Below are 21,232 nucleotides of genomic sequence, written 5' to 3'. Positions count from 1 at the left end.
GTTTCATTCAGGCCCCATGGCAGGGCCACTCTAAAAAGTGCTCCAGTCCCGACACAATTCAGCCCCTTTGTGCACCGAAGGGGAGAAGCTCAGCCCACTGTTTACTGCTCGTCCACCCCCATTCCCCCTTGTCTAACCCCCCTCCTCATGTTAGCTGGCGGAACAATTGGGGAGGGCCTTGCCCAGAGCTGGGGCGGTGTGGCAGGTCAACAGAATGGGCTGTGAATCCTGTGCCTCTGAATCCTCTGGGTGGGTGGTCCAGCTCTCTCCACTCTCTGTGTCTCTCTCACACACATGCACATAGTAACACACTCACTCTCTCTCTCCTCTCCTCTCCTCTCCTCTCCTCTCCGTGCTCATTAGCTCATCCACTGGGCCAGGGTCTGTGATATGGTGATAGGTGGCCCAGAGAGGAAGCCAGACAGGGGTCTTTCTTCAGGATTAGCAAACTCCCGGTTCTTCATCACTGTGAGCAGGTCCTGCACAGACCCAGTCAAAAGGAGAGGGCCTGCGGTGGCCCACGTGGAGCCTGCCAGTGACTGGGTGGCAGTTAACACTAATCCCACTGCTGATTACCACAGGCATGGAGAAATAAACAGTAATAAATGAATCTGCAGGGCTGAGCGCACATACACGCTTTCAACTCCACCTGCACAAGACACTTGTCATGACACTTGTGCAGTAATACACAAATACACACACACACATACAACAAAGTAAAAGTGGCAGCATTTTGTTTTATAATACTGTTTATTTTTCTGATAAGTAGCTTGATATTTATTAAACAAAATGCATATTTATGATCAAACATGTAATGGCTGAGTTATCTATTGAAAATGATATTATGTGTAACTGATTATAATGATTTATAATCAACGATACATGGTATTTTGTGCAGCTTTTGTACAGAATTTGTTTTACTGTATACCAGAGTGGAGATTAATGTAGTTTAAGTTAGAAATACCTTCAGCAACAGGAGAGAGCAACAGGCTTATGTTTGGCATATTACACCATAGTTACAGCGACATCTAGTGAGCAGAAAAAAGAATACCACAGATACAACTTAAAATGTTTTATCATACCCCTGCATTGTTTTGGTTAGAACTGTGTAATATTAACTAATATTACACAGTTCTTATTTCTACCATTAACTGTTAAGTGAATTAACTTATGATTCAATTAAATTCTAATTAAAGAGAGACTTTGTCAGAGAGATCTGTTATTGAGACAAAGTACCAGCGTATTTCCTCTAGCACCATTTAAGCAACCATGTACATCCTGCTGTGGTCACAGACAATGATCCTCTTTTTTTTGGTTTTCTTCAGTGCAGGCAACACTGTGAGAGGCTGAACAATACAAACCGTATGAAAGCATCTCCTTGGGGCAAAGAGCTTTGATAAAAACATATCTACACGGCTGCTGCCATCAAACACATACAATGTCACTGACTTGTTGTTTCTTCTTCATCCCAGGTAAGGCTGCTTATTTACTTTAGTTTACTTTAGAGTTTAGTTTACACTGTATAACTGTGCTGCATTTTCTAGTTACTGTTTCTGAAATCCCTGCACCTGAAATTGTTCATATTGTAAATGGTAAATAAAAACAATAATAAAAATAAAAATAAATAAATAAATAAAATATAGCAGTATATAAGCAATCGTCTTATTTTTAAGACAACCACTGTGACAGCCAGCAAACAGTCCTCTTGTAAAGAAAATAAGAAAGGAAGTTAGAGAATAAAGCACATAGATCATTTGTGCCAAAAGCTTATTGCAACAAATAAATAAAATAAATTGCATCAATGTGTCTTGACATTTTCTGACTATATTTTACATGGAAAACTATTTAACCATGTACTTTTGATGCCTTAAACTTACTGAAACTACAACAAAAATATAGACATCAGGAATAAAAACTATTTGGTAGAAAGTCCTGAGGGAGAGTCCACAAATCACCTCGTCTCTGACGAGGACTCTGGATTCCCAATGGAAACCATGTGCTGTGTCCTGCTGTCAGGCTGTTATACCACAAAATGTCCCGTTGGGTCAAATCTGGATTGATGCCTAAATTGAATTCCTGACCCATCAGGCTGGAGGACTCTTGTTTAATCATAACTTGCAAGTGGAGGGAAATTCCCAATGAGTTATGTTGTGGTTTATTTTCAGTCGTGTTGGAAAGCTTTTATTCTTCCCTGCAGGTTTGGTCGTAGCTGCTGTCATGGCAGATGTGACAACAACAAACACAGGATTGATCACAATAAAAGAAGACACCATCTTCAGCAGTGACAACAATAACCTTTCCAGTGTAGAGGCCTCCACCAACACCACTAACACCAATATCACCAGCACTATTAACCCCAATATCACCAGCACCACCTCCATGACCAACAGCATCAACAGCCCCGGTATCTCCAACACCACAAGCAACATCAACAGCGTTACCATGTCCCCAACCATAAAGCAGAGAGGTGAGAGTGGAAAACGGAATACTTTTGTTTGTATTCTGTGATAGTGAGTTTTAGTTTACTTGTGACATGACATGCTTCTCTGATTCAGGTGGTGAAACCACCGGCAGAGGCAGAGCCGCACAACAGCCCACAAAGTCCTTTACTACACCAAAACCCAGTGTTCATAGAAGAACACCTGCCAAAAGTGAGTAGAGAATGCTGATAAATAAACCCTTTTCTACAATTAGGTGTTCCCAACTTAGCTTATGATGTTGACAATTTTACCAAATGTTCCTCCTATTTGTAATTGGGTTTTTTTTACATCTTTGATGTCCTTTGACATTTCTATTGCAATTTGCTTTGTGATACAACTTTTTAAGTCAAGCCTCAGCTACTGTAAATACATACTGTAACTGATTTGAGCGTTACCACGGTACCACCATCAAAACTCCTAGGCTTCAATGCAATGTTGAGAATTTAAAGATAAGATTTGTTCAACATTTTAGTATTGCAGAACAATCAAAAATACAATGAATACATGCTTTCAGACTGTGATTTCGATTGACAATGATAAATGGTTCAGCCCTTCTCTTATGTGCTGTACATTTATTTCAGACATTATTACAAAATGGGCCACATGTTTTCAAAAATAATGTAGCTATTGCTCCATGCGTGAATGAGTGAGGCTATGTTTGTTAAATGTTTGCCAAATCTGCAATGTGAGGCTAAATGAAATTATTTTATTTACATCATGTATATTTAAAAAGCTCAGACTTCTCTGGCTTCCTCCCACAGTCCAAAAACATGCAATATGGGGATTAGGTAAATTGGTCACTCTAAATTGACCATAGGTGTGAATGTGAGAGTGAATGGTTGTTTGTCTCTATGTGTGTGGCCCTGCGATGGGCCCCGCCTATCGCCCTATGTCAGCTGAGATTGGCACAGCCCCCCCACAACCCTCCGATGGAGGATAAAGCGGTAGATAATGGATGGATGGATATTTAAAAAGGGGACAGAGTATACTAACGAGCATGAGTATACTATACACATGTAAATACACTATATCGACAAAGGTATTCGGTCGCCTGACCATTTACAGGAACCGTAATGACATATTTAAATACATTTACAGTACTTTAATATGGAGCTGGTCACTCCTTTTGCAGCTGTAACAGCTTCCGCTTTTCTTGGAAGACTTTCCTCGAGTGTGTCGATGGGTATTTTTGCATTTTTGCATTTATTCTGTAGAGCATTTATGAGATCAGACGAGAAGCACTGGCTCACAATCTCTGTTCCAGTTCATTCCAAAGGTGCTCGATGGGGTTGAGGTCAGGGCTCTGTGCAGGCCAGTCAATTTCTTCCACACCAAACTCGGTATGAAGAACCTTCCTCAAACTGTTGCCACAAAATTGAAAGCATAGCATTGTCCAAAATGTCTTATAAGACGTCTTATAAGATAAGGGGCCTGGACCAGAGCCTGATTGAAACGCCTGAATTCACTACTTCACAAGTGTGGCCAAATATTTTTGTTCATATAGTGTATGTCACTGCTCTGAATTCATCAATAAACTTAACTTTGCAGTTTTAAAGACCAGTCCACAAAAATGTGTTTCTAAACAATAAATACATTCTACTTATCACAGCAACCACTGCCGCACCTCAGACTGAAGGAGACACAGTTGGTGAGTTAAATGTGCCACCCACTTCCTGACTTAAATAGATAGGACTATAAGTCATAATGAACATAAATTGTTGCACCTTCAGGTATCGTCATCTTCATTGTGATCATACTTATGGCTGTAGGATTTGGAACTGCTTGCTACTTTTTACGAAAACGAGGAAAAGTAAGTCGAGCAGTAGCTCTTCACTTCCACCACAAAACAATAAAATCAATAGGTAATTGTTAATAGCTTAGTTTTGTATGAAGAGCAGAAAGGTCAAACTCCTCTGTAGCTCACTTTTGACACTTTACATTTTGATCCTTAAATCAACAGCATTGAAAAGATGTTACATGGACTTTCTAACTTACATAGCCCTGTAAAACCAGGACTTTTTTGTTTATCACACTTTTAATTTAAACTTTAGATGTACTATGGATTATTTGACCATTTGTTGTGGACATGTTTTGTGAATGTGTTTTCTTCTTACAGAGCTACTCTGTTGACATCCTCTCCAGACAAGATGACGTCAACATCCCTCTCAGCACTGTGGAGCCCGAGTTGCCTGCTGATACGGTGCCTCAGAACGGTCAGTCCAACACTCAAACACACTGCAACAGCAAAAAATCACAGAGAATATTTGTCCTCAACAAAATTCTCTGCACACTTTTCAGGACTGCAAACTTTTGGAAGTAGAGACACTGCTACAGAAGAGTCCCAACACACAACACAAGAGGAAAAACCTGACGGGCAAGAGGAACAGAAACGTGAGAGCTAATCTTTCAGTGATCTGAGAAACAAGAAACAAGAAACAAGATGCTTGTTATAGCTGTGAGGTTAACTGTGTGTACAGTGTGAGCTAATCATGCTGCTGTCTTTCCTCTTGCTTAAGAATTAAACTGAGAAAAAGGAAGTACATTCCAAGAAACTACACCAAAACTGACAGGTTGTGAGGTAGCATGAATGTTCTGATCCCTGTAAGGCCCGAACAGAAAATGTGTTATCTTTTCTTTAGTATTGTTTCCATTTAACAGTATGGTACAAATCCAAAAAAATATGGAGATGGGGTAAATTTTATAGGAAGGAAGTATGACATTATGCAAGGCAATGTGAAACACACATTTGATCAATTTTGGACCTCCACTGAAAATTGTGTAATGGAAAGTGTGTAAACAACTGACTATTTCTTCATTTGAAGAAGAGAAAAAATGTTGAACATGGCCTGCAGTACCAAAGTCAACCACTTGATGGAAATGGAACCCAAGTTAACACATTTCAAGCCAACTGCAGTTTGCCATGACTGCAGCAAAAACCTTATCGAGTTGAATACATTTTTTATAAAGCAATTCTATATAATTCAGTTTCTGATTTAAAAAAGAGAGCCTGCATGTCATAAAGTAAGTCTTTTAATGTTCAGTAACAAAAAGAAAAATGCTGACATCATGACATGATTGTGGGAATCTCTTTAAAAGTGAGTTATACATTTAATATAGATTTAAAAAAAATTTAATACAAAAAACTAGACTGCATGCTTCATGGGTTCCTGTTTTACTCAGGGGTTTCACCACATTGAAAAGTAAGACATGTGGTCATGTCTGGGCCTGCTTCTTTAAACGGACAGCAGTGACGGCCACTTTAAAAACCTGCTACCTTCCTAATGGTTCTCTTCCTGTCATGTGGAAGAAATAATTCAACGTTTTTTGCTGTCTGAGCAGTTAGGAATCCAAATCTGTAATCGTATTTGAAGGGTTTTGCTGAGGTTCTGGTTAAATTCGAACATAAAAGAGATTTTTGTGATGATGACTCATTTGTTTTATCTCAAGTGTTGCAACTACTAAAGGAAAGAGCTGAAGAAACCAGCCAGGCAGTTGGTAAATAATACTACCTTAAAAAAAAATCTATTTTAATTTACTGCATCTACTTAAATGTCACGACAAGACAGAAAATAAACTTACTTCTGCTCAACAAAAAGCCACACATTTGACCTTATGGAAAGACTTACAGTCTTATCCCACTGATGCGTTACTGAAAAATAAACACACTGTAATTTTGGAACCGTGTAACTGTAACTAAATTAATAATAATAATAATAATAATAATTAAAAATTAAAATTAATAATTAAAAAAAACAATTGTTGTTTGATAGTGACAGGTCTTTATTGGGATGAATAATGAGTGACATTTGCAATAGAGATTAAAAAAATAAGTATACAATAAAAAACAAAAATAAATAAATAAAACAATTGGATTTAACAATGCAGTTAAACGGTCTAATATATATATATAAATAATTTTACAAAAGAATAAGAAAGGTTTAGTAGAAAAAGTCAAATTATCAGTCAGAAATAAAATTATGTGTCAAATAACAAGAGTATAACTAAACTAACTAAAACATAAATAGACATACATTGATAGAGTTCAGTGAAAAACTGTGACTTAAAAGGAAAATTCACCTAAAGAAGCCAAGAAAATGATTACACTGATCCAATCCAATCCAATCAAAGCTTAGGGACAAACTCCATTGCGGAGAGGTAATGTGGAGCAAGGCCTTGAAGACACTTATAAACAAACAATAACACCTTTAAATTGACCCTGTAGTGTTCTGGGAGCCAATTAAGAGAAGCCATGAATGAGGAAATACGCTCATGTCTCTATGCTCCTGTAGAAAGGTGAGCAGAAGCATTCTGAACAAGCTGAAGACAAGCAATGGAAGCCTGGCTAGTCCAGTCGAGTTGTAATAAAAGCATAAATGGTTTTCATCAGAATGGATATGACCTTTCCGTTATAATAGAGCTAATCTGCTTTCAAATTTAAAATAAGATTAAATTATTGCCCTCAAAAGGTCAACAGGGGGCTGACAGAGGTTCTTCCTGGGCCAAACAGTATACATTCAGTCTTCTTGACATTAAAATATTGAATGCAAATCCATGCCGTGAAATTAGAGCCCAAAGGAAGCAAATAGAGCAAGAACATAAGGGACTCTAGGATCAAACCCTGTGGCACTCCACATTGGTATCACCAATACTAACACAGAAGCTTCTGTCAGCCAGGTAAGAACGAAACCATTCCAAGGTGACACCTTTAATACCAATTCAAAGTCTGGACTAAAGCAGAGACTCTCCATTAAGGTACACAGACAGGCGTTCCCATTATTCAGCTGCAGTACATGAAATGAGAACGCTGAGTTGGCAGTCGGGTCAACAGTCCACCTGTAACAAGGAGCAATCCTCCACCATAAAGCAGACAGACATGATGATTTTCTGACGTTTGGAATGATGCCTGAGGAGCCATCTTACTCATGGCAGTACAATGTCTCGACCAGCGGCCACCATCCTCTCCCCTTCATCTCCGCTTTCCCCTCCACCTAACCCTGGGTCAGATAATGATGGGGGCCTCCCTACTTTCCCACAGTCTTCAACAGCTGCATGGCTGTAGCTCATTAGCAACTGGTCAGTAATCAGCTGCTTCATCACCAACATGGTGACCTCCTCGCATGCCTTTGCCCAGGAGAAATCCTCCCTCGATGACTGTCAGAGAGGGCAGAACCACTGCAGGCTATATGAGTGAAAATACTGTTATTATGTGGCAGCTAAACACAGACGACAGTGACCCGAAACAGCCATTCCTCCGTGTCTTATAGACGTCTAAAATGAAAGACTAATATCTGTTGACTGATTTATTGTGGTAGTTTGACTTACTATGAAACTTGCAAGACATGAAGCTCAAAACTGTTGTGTGGTAACTTTTAAATGTCCATTGTCAAAAGAGTTCCACAATGCTGAATAAGTGTATCAGCTGCACTTACAGTATATCAGTTTCTCTTTGTGTCACCTGGACCAGGACGTGATTAGATTTTTTGGCAAGACAGTATGAGGCAACAGCTGCAGACATGTTCCAGTGTGGCTGAAAACATGTGAAAGGAAATGCCCATGAAGATTTGTTTTTTAAATACCTGGTTGTTCAGCACTTTCAAAGATAGCTCTCTGTCCTTCACAGCTGAGGGTGAGAAATCTGTTGATCCCAGGCCTGAGTCTGCAGCCCAATTTCCTTCTCCAGACAGTTCTGAGGACAAAGCCAAAGAGGACGTTGTTGAGCAGAGTCTTCTTGCACCTGTGCAGCGAACCATGGACGAGAAAACCAATGATGAAGGAGACGTCTCCAACCAGACCTCAGTGGAATCGCTGAAGGAAACAAACGAGAACAACAGCAACAACGCTGACGTCAGTCTGTGGAGAGGTGAGTATTTAAAAAGTTAAATTAGATAAACATAAATGTAAACGATCTGATAAACTCTCCATGGTCACACGTGTGATAGCATCGACTGCTTATACTGTACAGTGACTGCCGGGGGTTGTAACTACCTTTATATTTTCATATCTCAGTTCATGCACATGTGTAATTTCAACTCATTTATGAGTGCAGAAGACAAAACAGTGTCATTAATCTATTCTTTATGTGGTGAATGCAGGGTATAATATCTCATGTTATACCCTCTATGTATGCACTCTACAGTGCTGTATATCAGGTTTCCCTTAAGATCGACTGCTCTTTGTAGTTTTATGCATATTACTAATGCACAGCAAATGCCATGTAAAAAGGTAGAAGGTAGTAACCTATTTAAATTTCAACATTAATATGAAGTACGAAGTATTATTATATTACAACAAACATAATGCCATTGAGTATAGATGGTGGTTGTGCTTATTTCTCACTCTTTTTTGACAAAAGCAATTGTTATTAATTCACTTCCTTGTCATCTGAACAGATCTGAAGTCAAGCAGCATCTTCTGGAACATTCCCCTTGACTGTCCTGTGTGACTCGCTGCTCCTTTCCTTTTTCGCAAACCTTTGGTAAGTCATCCTATTACATCCCCCAGCGTTACTGGGTGTTAGTAATCTGTATCCATCCATGCATTTGTGTCTGACTGTTTAATCTGTAATTAAAAACATTATTTGTGGAACAGAAAAACAAACCAACAAGTTCCACTATCAACTCCATCTCGGGCCCCATTATCATTATTGCATGACTACAGAGACACACATGTGTGACGATAGGTTAAGGCAAATAAGCAAATTGAGTCCAGCATTTAATACAGGAAGAAAAAAGTTCAGATGTGTTTAACAAACAACTCTGTCTACCTCCATGCTCATGATAGACCTAAAAAAGCTCTTTCACTTTAATTTTCTGCTAACTAGCCATACTTGGCTGGTTTCCTTATAATATCTTGCCCAATCTGCCGCCAATAGATGAGATTCTTCTCACATGAGTCGCAACTCGGGCCGTCTCAGTCTTATCATCATGTGCTTCAGGATGTAAGGCCCACATCTGCACCTGCACCCCCCTTCCCCCCCGTTACGATCCACTCAGAAGCACACAGGAGTCAGAAGCTGCCTGAGGCTCGAGGAATTCACAGCACTCTGCACAGCCGATGATAAGCTCACATCTCAGGAGCTAACAGCTCTGAAGCTCTGTGTAAACAGTCATGGGTCATCTCTGCTCTCACAGCAACACCAGCCTCAAAAATCCTCAGCATTTATAATATAATAATTTAACACTGTACCTGTTCACATAGTGAGACAATTATTAGTGGAGAGGGAAAAACATAATAAATTAAAAGTAAAATCAATTCAAGTCCTGGTCAAATGCAGTTGTTTTTTAGTTGTTTTAGCAATGATTCACTGGCAGTTATCTTAAACAGTTATCCTAAACTTATTCACATTTATTACTCATGTTAAAGATGATCGTGTTGACCTAATTCGTCAATGTCTCACCTCTTTCAACAAAAGCACACCATGGCTTCATAAAGGATTCGGTTTCAAAACAAACACATCCGTTTGTTTCGGAAACAATCGACTCGTCCCCTTGTTCCCATTTGTTTGGTGCACAATTCTGTCATGAAGTATCTCTTCAGGTCATTGACAGATTTACTATCTTTATGGTTTGTCCAAGGAAGGTCAGACTTGTACATACATTTTAACCTATAAATCAGACCTTTCACAGCTGTTATGGAGTAATTTGACCTTTGACACAGGCTGTGCCAAAAGCTCTGTTTCTACAATTGACAAATTATATAACGTGGACGTAGTCTTGTGCTTTTCTGGGTGAGGACAAGCCGAAAGTAAGAATTTAATGACTAAATAATGAATAGCCACCACCTTTGGTATTAATGGTAGTATTTGTGAAAATAAGTATTATTTGTCACTTGATTTATAATTTCAGTGAACATTTTCCTGGACTCGATCACTACATTCATGATGTAGCTTTTGTAAGTCATGTCCCCTTTTGGAAGAAAAACGATAGTAAAACACGGCAGATATGACTGGACACGAGTGTGATTGACAGCTGGTATTGTCCAATAGGAGCCTGGTTGCAGGTGAGGCCGTAGCGCTGGCCAATTCTTCAGTCTTGACTCATCAAAACGGAAATTCAGACATTTTTCTACTACGGATCAATTACCTTTAGAGACCCTGAAATTGAACATTTTAAGCATACTTCTATTGTATTAACTATTTAAGACTTAATAAGAAACAATCTTGACACTTCAATCTTGGATGAAGGCATACAGTATATTCTTCAGACGCTGCCCTCTCATGTTGAAAGTGTAATTGCTGTCCTCACCACTTTAATCTTGAATTTATTTAACCAAAACTTGACAGTCTGTTGTAGGAAGTGTCGGGAGGAAGGGGCAGAACCATCCTCTCCCAGCTGGTTTCTTCTTTTAGTGTGAAGGGTTTTTTCCGACAGTCCCTCCCTGCCTCTTGTAAAGCTGCCAGTCTGAACCACATCAAAACTCTTGCTCAGGAAGCTTCCCCTCACTGTTATTACCAAGATAAAGATCATGCATTCACCACATATGCCATTGTCATCCCGCTCATCACAAAGCTATGTCTGAACCTGCAATACTGTCCAAGAAAGAGGCAAAACGCCCAAACCCAGAGAAGTGTATTAATAATTCATGCTTCTTTGTACCATTTATTCCTCCGAAGCGGCACACAAAGAATCTTGAGAGGTAAACTATCCTCTTGGAGCTAAGATCCTTGACCCACCTCATCTTTGTGACCTGCCTCTGAACCAGCAACAGCTCTGCAAATAAAATGTCTGCCTCTGGCTGACTACGAGCCTCGTTTGTCTCACACTGTTAAATCTCAGTCTGTCACTCTCTTTCACTTGTCTCCGCCTTCCTGTGAACTATACTCATCCCAGGCGTTACAGAGATTTTACACCAACATTACCATCAAACATGAAAGCTTACCTCTGACTGGAAACGAACACTGTGAAGTCCCAGGTCTAATTATGCAGGTTTAGTTTATGACCTGTCAGTTCATAACCATTATCCACTGGAGCAGCTTCCAGCTTATTTATCACTGCCCAGCTCAGGTGGGAATGAGTTAAGACTATATGTTTTACTTTCTCCACAGTTTACCAAATTTTTGTTTCACAAAATTGTGTCACACTCACGTGAAACCGCACAATGGCTTTTATGTGAAGTTTAAAAATCACTTCTGCAGATCTAAATTTCTCCTAACATTTAAAGCTGTAGTAGGCAGGATTGCAGGAAAATTAAATAACAATAATAATAATAATAATTAATAATCTGAAACTCACAAAAAGGTGATGTAAACATTTTTGGATTTGAAAAGTACAAATAAGTATCTTCTCAAAATAAGAATATAAACATTTAAAAATGCAATTTAAAAATTGCAGAATTCTTAAGAGCAATAAAAACATAAATTGTCTTGCTTTCTCTTCTCCTCTTGCTCTTTTTTCTTCTTTCTTTATCCGGACATTATTAGGGCCTATAGCACTGTCATTGCAAATTCTCCACTTTGTCAATGCTGTAGTGATTCCAAGTTAGTCAGAACTCAGGGGCCCCTTTTTGGCCTGGGGCTTGAAGCATTTGCCTGCCTTGCCTGTTGGCAAGCAGTGCCTCTGATTGTTGCATTGATCCATTAGTCGGATGGATGATGCGTGTGTTAGCATTCTATTATCTGACTATTGAGTACTGTGGGATGTTCACTTTCAGCCTCATCTGTTTGACAGCCTTCAAGCAGGTCCACTGTGTTACATGCGCTCACATTAACAAATCACTCATAACTGAAACCAAGATGAACAAGTTGCTTTCACACCCTTGGTTTTTATCGACTCCTTTTAAACTACATCAGTCCTGCACCTAAAATACCTTAAAATACATAGAATGCTTAATATTTTCTTCTGTCTGCAAGAGTCAGTTGTTTTTTTTGGATTATGTCTGGATTAGAATAGAATAGAATAGAATAGAATAGCTCTTTTCTGTCAATATACATTGGGTCATGCACATCAGGGATGAAATTCTTTTGCATTTCTCACTATTTTAAATGTAGAATGCCAAATTTGGATTGTGGTGGTTTGAATCGAAACATTGACACAACACATTTACATTTAGGAAGCTGTCGTGTGCATGTGTGTGTACACAGTGTGTTAACCTTACATTAGCTTCCTATGTCTTCCTTTTTCTTCTCTGGCTCCTTGACCTGAAGAAGTTCTGGGTTGTCCTGCCCAAAGGTCACAGGTCAGACAGTCCTAATTAAAGGGTTTGCAGTGAATAATGTGTTCTCAATGTCAGAGTCAACTGGCTCACATTCTTCGCCTGTCATTGAGCAAGTCTCTGCAGAATTGGATGTGTGGCGGCTGCTGTGATGTGAAGCCCCGACCGCGAATACATTTCAACAAGTCCGCTGCACATGACACAACGTGAAACACATTAAGAACAATATTTGTGAAGGAAAATAGATTGAGACAAGCCTCCATTGGAGATCTGATTAAAATACATTGTTCTCCATCCTGTGACACATTTTTAAATACAAATAAACAGCAAATGTCCATCTAAAGATTGTATAAAGAACACATTTAACAAAGATTTTCATCTCAAATCAGGTCTTTAAAGAGCGTTAAATTGACAAGCTTCTATTTTTATATTCACTGAAAGCTTTCCAACAACAAGAAGCGCCACAAACATGTTAGAGCCATACAAAAATTGTATTAAACTATTTACAACCGGTGGCTTATTGCAAAAGGGTTCTGAAACAAGATAAAAGGCAGCTGTCGCCTTATCACTTCTACTTTTCCTGCTGCCCCAAGTGACATTGTTTTATTTTCAGAGACGTGAGACTATGCCGAGCCTTCCCCTTTACTATTCACACCATAGTTGTTTTACAGCAACACATTTTCTAGATTCTTCCATTGAACTTCAATCAATACATTGGCAGGTGGCCCGCTTAACACTTACAGGGCATGGTTTAGCAGAGCATGTTTCACTTCTTTACACCACGCTCCGCGTCTCTCAACAAAGACATGAGAAGGTGGAGTGACATAGTGAAAACAATTTGCAGAGCACACAGGAGTAGAGTTAGCACGCCACTCACATCATGTAAACTCACAGTGGTTAAGTTGTTTAGAATCACACCTTTGACATTTTGTGATCTATTGACAGAGCTGACTCTTCTCTGCCTAGTTACTGCCCGTAACTATACTGCTTTGTTCTTGTTAACAGTTCTTTAAAGAGGAAACAGCTGTCCAGTTTACAGTGAAGTAATGACAACTTTGCGCTCTTTACACATTTGTCATGATTATTGGTGCGCAGGATTGTTTAGTTTTGCCACTGATTCCCTGGTGTGAGTTTTGGAATTGTGCTGAAGGCACTGAAGGTGATAACAAGTCTCGACGTTTTGACTTTATTCAAGACTTAATATTCATCTGCGTCTTAGCAAAGCAAAAAGCAAAAAAAAATCTACCTCTTATTTAATTCAGTGTGTGTTTGTCTGTCATGCTAACATAGTGGCTTTATTACACCTCTCTCATCATTCACAGTGAAGCCCAGGTGGAACATTAGAAGATTCTTTAAAGTTAAACCTTCAATTTCTTTTGATGTTGGTTGTTGTATAGCATAATAACCTATTAACAACAAGCACTCCAAATGTTTCCCTTTGTTTCACATTTAATGAAGTATCTTTTTACAAAACATTACCAACAACCTGAAATGTCTTGAGAAAAATAAGTGCAATTTCAACAATATTATGCCTAAGTTTACCATTTACAAAGGCATCAAACCTTTAGCCACAGGTATTGTGGAAATTGTGAATTTCTCTGTGAGATGAATAAAGTATCTATCTATCTGGAACTGAATGGGAAGTTTTCACAAATTCATCCAGGGGACCGGATTAGACCCACTGGTGGGCTGATTCTGGCCCATGTACTGTATGTTAGACACCCCTGGTCTGGATGTATAATTGAGTGCTAATAACACTCACTAACCTTAATGCCTCCCAAGTTACTTTGACTGTGTGTCTTTACTGGATGATGTGGACATAAATTGATATAAGATGTCACAACCATTGAGTCCTGTACTAACTGCATGTGACATTAGAGGAGGACGGATCAAAAAGAATCAAGTTACCCTCAATAACAGTTTCCACAAACTGTGACAAAAGAACTGTGATTTTTGTGGGATTTCTCTTGATGAAAGACTGAAAGGGATGAACATGCGCAGGATTCAGTTGAGAATTTTTCCTTCCACAATCTAAATCCCCCTTGGAATGCCCAGTCTTTCAGCAGCCAGGTTTCACTATAGTGGCTAACTGGTCTCCACAGATCCCTATCTGTCCCTGCGGCTCAACTCAGCGCAGCCTTATAAACTGAGATCAACGTGAAGTCTCACCTGAAACCTAAGCTTTAATAGTCACTTTACTGGTCCAAAGCTAAACTCTTTATACAGGGATTCAGCTCAGATTAAGTCGAGTCAATTTTGGGATTGTGAGAGAGAGATGTTGATTGTTGATTGTTTTCTCAGGACTAAAAAAACTCAGCATCAGCTGTGGTCTTTAAGTAATTGTTAAACTCAACTACTCTGCACTTCTCCAAAGGAAAATACTTTGTTGTGCTCATTTAACCATTATGTTTAATGGCCTAGCGTAAATCACATCAATAGATTGGAAGTGGGATTATGTCAGGTACCCTTTTCCTCAAACAGATGTCTCCCTGTAGAGGTCAAAGTTTATGGCAAAGGCTACATAAACTTGGCCAAAGCAGAAGTTACAAGAGGAAAAAGCAGGTGATTCAAAGACATGTGACTGTGGGACAAAATAAATTGTGTTCACTGATGTGTTGCATTTTTTCTGTCTCTTTCTCAGACTGGAGGGGAAAAAAGACTCAAACAGCTGGAAGACGACTCCGTTTACGCCATGTGGGAAACTTAATTCCTGTCAGAATTTGCAGCTTTTTCCAAATTAAATGTCAGTTGAGAACAGAATTTGCATGTATTGAATGAAAAGTGTTTTAAACACCTATAGATTCATGCTTTGGTACAATTTTGCAATATGTAACAAGGTGTTTTATATGTATACACATATATATGTATGTATGTATATGTATATATATATACACATATATGTATATACATATGTATATATATGTATATACATATGTATATATGTATATATGTATATATATATATATACACATATATGTATATACATATGTATGTATACATATAAAACATTTATATACATATATAGAATTATTCATGGTACACATTGTAGATTGTATGTAGATTCATGTCATTGTATTGCAATATAAGTGTAAATAACAGCTTTGGCAGTCTATATTCATTGCCACTTCCTCAAGATGTCCTCAAAGTTGGGACAGAGATGCAAACTGGCAACATTAAATAGTTCTTTACTCTTTTCACACAATAAAGTATTGTACAAATAAATGACAGTTGATTGTAGAGTGTTCTTATGTAAATTAAAGATGCAACGTTTATTCTTCCTCTTTTGTATATGTTGCATTTTGCTTTTCCATTTTCTGGCCTTTCTTTACAAAAGTTTAACAACAGGCTGTCACAGATCATCTGATCATCTGAATAATCAGTGGGAGATTTAAAGCTTAATAAACTCCTCTCTCTCTCTCTCTCTCTCTCTCTCTCTTTACTATTAGTTAAGTACAACATATTGTATCTGTGCTGCTCCCCTGCTGACTTTTATACACTGTTCTTCATAAAGACCCGCACTTTTTAAAGTGGAAGAGCAAACACGAGTTCCAGGTGCAAACATACTGAGTTCAAAGTGGCTGTGTTAAAAGACAGGAATCCCTCGACAATGTGCTGCACACATTCCTGGGTCAGAAGTTGGATTTCCCTGATAGAACCAGTGTTGTCTAGGAGTAAATGTGTAGTTACATTGTAATAGGTGCTACTACATTTAAATATGCCCGTCATTCATTTGACAATAGACGGAAAAGCTCACTTTATAGTGTGGAATTTGAGCTCATCGCTAAGGACACATGTGGCTTTAGATTCTTGTTTCATTTCATGAGTGTGGTGTGTTGCCCAGTGTTTGGGTCTGATCCAGCTGCTATATCCAGCCTGTTTCCATGGGCTGCAGCTCTCCTTTAAAGACAAGTGATAGCATCGGCCTATATCAATCTGCCCGCAGGATGCTTTAATCCACCATTAAGCAGATGAAATGTTGCACTGAGCCTACAGGACGGCAGTGACGGCAGGAGCGGTTCTAAAATTTGTGCCTGTACCGCGTCAAACCTGACCGCAGTCATGGACACCCTGCACCAAACCACCCAGAACAGCAGAACACAAACCTCTTCCTCCTCGGAACTGGATCCAAATGTCTTAGGTCTCAGTATCCACTATTTATACACTGTGTATATTTACAACAGGCCGGATGATTAGGATGCTAGCGAGTAGTGCTACAGCAAAGAAAATGTAGCAGTGATCTTCTTTGGCTATTTTAAGGAGACAAGGAGTTTATTGGGGTGAACCACCTCTCTGATGTCAAAGCTTGTTTTCAAAGGATCCATCGGAGGTACTTTCCTGGGCAACTTCACGCTTTCTCCTTTTCTGCTGTTGATCCTTTAAAGTTTCTTTGTGGTATTTATAGAGTCACGTAGTCTGAATAAGCTTCAAATCGCTTGTGCAAGAGATATTTGAATATACAGTATGTAGAGGGCAAAGACTAACTCTTTACATTCAGCCTCACATGCATAATATCAAATTAAAAGTGACCCACTTTTTCTTTCAAAGCTACAGTGAGTGGGGCTGAAGAGCCACATGTGGCTCTAGAGCCGCGGGTTGCAGACCCTTGTCATAGGATAAACGTTTGAAATGACTTGGACGGATCAGATGATGAAGGTGTTTTGTGTGCAAATTAAATTAAAACATGTTTTGATGCATGTCATGACATTCTCTTTCCACATTCACTATCCTTTAAAGAAAACTATGATGTAGTTTATATTATATATAAATACATACTGTGTGTAATTATACTGTGGCTATGTTATTACTGTTATTACTGTGAACCAGTCTATTTTATCTCACCTGCAACACGATGACAAACTCCATGAAAGGAGGATGAGTGACGTGTGAGAACAGGGCAGTTCATGATGGTTGATTTGAGTTTGTCTATTTAACTCAATCACACAATATTCTTCTCTCTGAACACAGCTGCAGTACTGATTTAACCAGGATGTTTCACACTTTTGCTTTAGAATAGACATTTTGACTGTTGTCCTTCTGTGCGCACACACACACACATACACACATCAATGCTCATCTACCAGTGGTAAACACAGCTGTACAGCTGTTCATCAGAGATTTGTAGGGGTGATAAACTTTAGGGACAAGCTGAGAATGTGAAGAATGATGAACTACGCTGCGGAATGTTGTAATGATTTAAGTTAAAGAAGTCTTGACCCACTTTGATGCCACAGCAATATTTCAATCAGGACAGACAAGTGAAGTGAAATATTCATTTACCACAGACAGCTAGGAAGTGACGATGTGCATGCATGAGAGGTGATGAAAACAGAAAACAAAAAAAAAAGTCTGTGATCCAAACATGCAACAGATTAGTTTTCCTGACTGAATTTATGCTAGAGATTATGCAGCTATTTTTTTATTTTTTTATTTTGTCTTTCAGCTTCTCCCTCTCTTGATTTGCTAGTTGTTGTTTTTTTTGATGCTGATGTCCTTCCTTACATAACCCTCCCATTATCCAGGCTTGGGACCAGGACTAGAGTACTAGGAGTACACTGGATGTAGTACCCCCCCCCCCCCCCCCCGGCTGCATGGGGTCAATTTATAGTGTCCATTTAACAGTGAGCAATGTGGATTGGGTACCTTGCTCAGGGGTACCCCGGCCCTTGACCTGGCAGGGACTCGAACTGGCAATAATGAATTAATACCTTTATTTTGAACATGAAAAATAAAAACATCTATGTATATGAATATACATACAAATGAAAGAAAAATAATACAAAAGAAATAATGTAAAAGGATGCTTAAAAATAATTTTAAAAAAAATACAACTAACAAAACAGTTTTTTTGGTTTTACTTCTTATCCCTTTTTGCACCTTCACTCTCTACTATACTCATTACTGCTATTTACAACCTGATGCACTATAAATGACCAGGTCTATAAACAGTTAATATGTATCCACACACTTCTTGAGCAAAGTTTAGACTTCAATTCTTTGTTATTCATCATAGGCTTGTCCATTTTACATCAACCTGGGATTTAACGTATACCTTTGACACACAATATACCTAAATCTTAAGTCATTTTAATGACACACAATCATTCTGAGCTGGTTTGGTTTTGTTGCTCTGGTTAAAAGAAGCAGATTTTACGAGCAGGAGGACTGAGTGACGATGGCAACCCAAGTCTAAAGAGCATGGTTGAAATGACACATGCTGAAAAAAATGACATAACCTAACATAAGATTTGGCACTTTAGAAAGCACGATGAAAAACAAAAAGGTGTTTCGATTTCTGTGTCTGGATGCAAGCACAATTTCAACTTCACAGACAGAACAACTATACTCAAAGGAAAGAAAGCAAAGCCCACCTCTCTGGTTGGCTGTGCTGTGCAGCAAACTGGGATGGGATCTACACTGGCTTTGTTTTCCATCTATCACAGGGTCATTAGTAGCTGCTGTCATCACGAGCTGTCCCCGGATGAGGAGTTGATCATGGGCAGTAGGGCTGGCCTCGGCCCAGCTCCTCTCACTGTTTACCTTAGATGCTCATTAAAGGCATGTTGTATCTTTAGTTTCTAAATTGGACAAAGGCGGGCTAATGGCTTAGTGGCTGCCATGTTGCTCTCAAGAATAGACACACAAACACACTGTTTTCCACTCACTCATACTGTACTGTAGCTGAAGGGCCACTTTCATTACTCATGTTTCACGATTGTGGAAACAATATAGAATGTGGTTCCAAACACAAATATACATTGCTGTTGTAAATCCATGGGTCTTGATATTATGCAGTACACGCCATGAGAGGAATGTGAGTGAAATCCAAGAATAACAGATTATAAAAAGATTGCTGTGTTTGTTTCTATAGTTACACCTCGTGGTGTGAGTCCCCTCTTTATTTGTGGCTGGTCAAGTGAGGAGGGCAAGATTTATTTAGAGGATGCAGTGAAAAGTGTGATACAGAATGCCTGGATGCAAATGGCATGTCTGCTATTTGGCCCACACTTAGAGGAAGGTTGTTGATTGCTTCACAGTGTTGTCCTAAAAGCATTATCATGTCCGGTCAAGAGAGGAACTTTTAATATGACATAACTTAAATTTTCTTTTTTTTCTTTTCTTTTTTTTTTATTAATTAAACTGTGATTTACTGTCCAAATTTCAAAAGATTTTTTTTCTGGTGGATTCTTGAGCGTTGGACTCGTTCATCGAGCTTCATTAATCAAAGGATTTTTTTCTGACAGCTTAACATTATCAATTTACAGATATATTTCTTCATTTGAAAAATTGATATAAGATACAAAATCAGTTGTAAAAAAAAAAAAAAAGAAGAAGACAACCAAAATTCTTACATTTCAAGCACGGCAAGAGAAAGGACTGTGTTAAAAAATGTTTGAGCAATGCACACAGAACGCTTCATCGAATGTCAGGCCCGACTCAAAAGATGATCCATAAAAGGCTACTAGGTATTTTTATCTTAACATGACCTTGTGCACCATACTGAGTACACATTCTCGCATTCTCACCGCATCCAGTATGACTGCTTGATATCTCCATGCTCCTTGAGAGTATCACTGCAGAAAAAGATTATCAAGTGTGACCTCCCCCAGCTAAAAGAAAAGTGTGTTGTGAAAAAACACTATGTTGCTACAACTGCATTTTACATTTTCTAGATCAAGTGAAGAAAATGTATCACAACATAATCAAATATTCTACATCCCACTATGAGACACAAAAGGGGAAGATTTAACTCACAAACTAAATCTCATGTGGGTCCAGCAACTGCATATTCTACACTCATTTGATGTGAAACAAAAGAAACTGAGCGCTGAGCAGTATTTTCGCTGTGTTGTGTTTTCTCTGTGTGCATGACCAAACACTGTCCATACACCTGTCCTGCCAGCTGATGCCAGGTTATTGTCCCTCAGTGGGATATTGACCACTCCGGAGCCGAGGTGTCCCTCTGTCATGACCTCAGAGCCGATCTGACCCGTGAAAGGAAAATAAGAAATACTGGAGGATCGTTTCACTCTGTTGTTGATGATGAAGTTTGCAAATCCATGCTGATTGTATTTATTCTGTGGATTATTTCAAATGAAAGAAATCAATTAAAGAGTTGATCATCAAATTGCATTTCTACCTGTAAGAGCACTGAACTGTTATGCACTAAAGCAGTGTGTGTGTGTGTGTGCATGTGTGTGTGTGTGTGTGTGTGTGGTGGGGGGCAGCTGTATACTCTAGCATACTATACAACTGACTTTGTGACTCTTAAATCACTTGTTAAAGCAAACTCAGCTTTATGCATATCTAGAAGAATTGCTGGTTATTGCAGTTCCAATAATTCAGCTTAGATGGATACACGTCATACCTAAGAACACATGTACATATTTCAACAAATTTATTTAAACCTGAATACAATATTGTATTAACTTTTCTTCCCCAGACATTTTTTTCTGTAAGGAGAGAAGGGTGAGTGTTGGCTGAAGGAGCACTTTCACAGTCTTGTCCAATGGTCTGTCTGAAATTAGCTATGGGGGCAGGAGGCTCCCACCCACTGCTGACAGAAGGAGGAGCCTGTGCCTGTCACTGTCTGCTGTTTCATTATT

The 21,232-nt window shown here is 38.9% G+C and overlaps 1 protein-coding gene across 1 annotated transcript; it reads left to right on the top strand.

The window, feature by feature from the left end:
• The first annotated feature begins 1,338 nt into the window (after positions 1 to 1,338).
• On the top strand, positions 1,339 to 15,463 carry si:dkey-27h10.2 (uncharacterized). The gene is made up of 10 exons (XM_058641096.1): positions 1,339 to 1,472; positions 2,198 to 2,467; positions 2,556 to 2,651; positions 4,090 to 4,128; positions 4,211 to 4,290; positions 4,597 to 4,693; positions 4,779 to 4,871; positions 8,101 to 8,340; positions 8,870 to 8,955; positions 15,271 to 15,463. The coding sequence occupies exons 1-9, from the start codon at positions 1,439 to 1,441 to the stop codon at positions 8,920 to 8,922; spliced, it is 1,002 nt and encodes a 333-aa protein (XP_058497079.1). The 5' UTR covers positions 1,339 to 1,438; the 3' UTR covers positions 8,923 to 8,955; positions 15,271 to 15,463.
• The last annotated feature ends 5,769 nt before the right edge of the window (positions 15,464 to 21,232 follow it).

The sequence above is a fragment of the Solea solea genome, chromosome 10 (genome assembly GCF_958295425.1).
Source record: "Solea solea chromosome 10, fSolSol10.1, whole genome shotgun sequence".
Classification (NCBI taxonomy): domain Eukaryota; kingdom Metazoa; phylum Chordata; class Actinopteri; order Pleuronectiformes; family Soleidae; genus Solea; species Solea solea.
The sequence above is the reverse complement of the archived record's forward strand: the minus strand, read 5'-3'. Positions and strand labels throughout refer to the sequence as shown.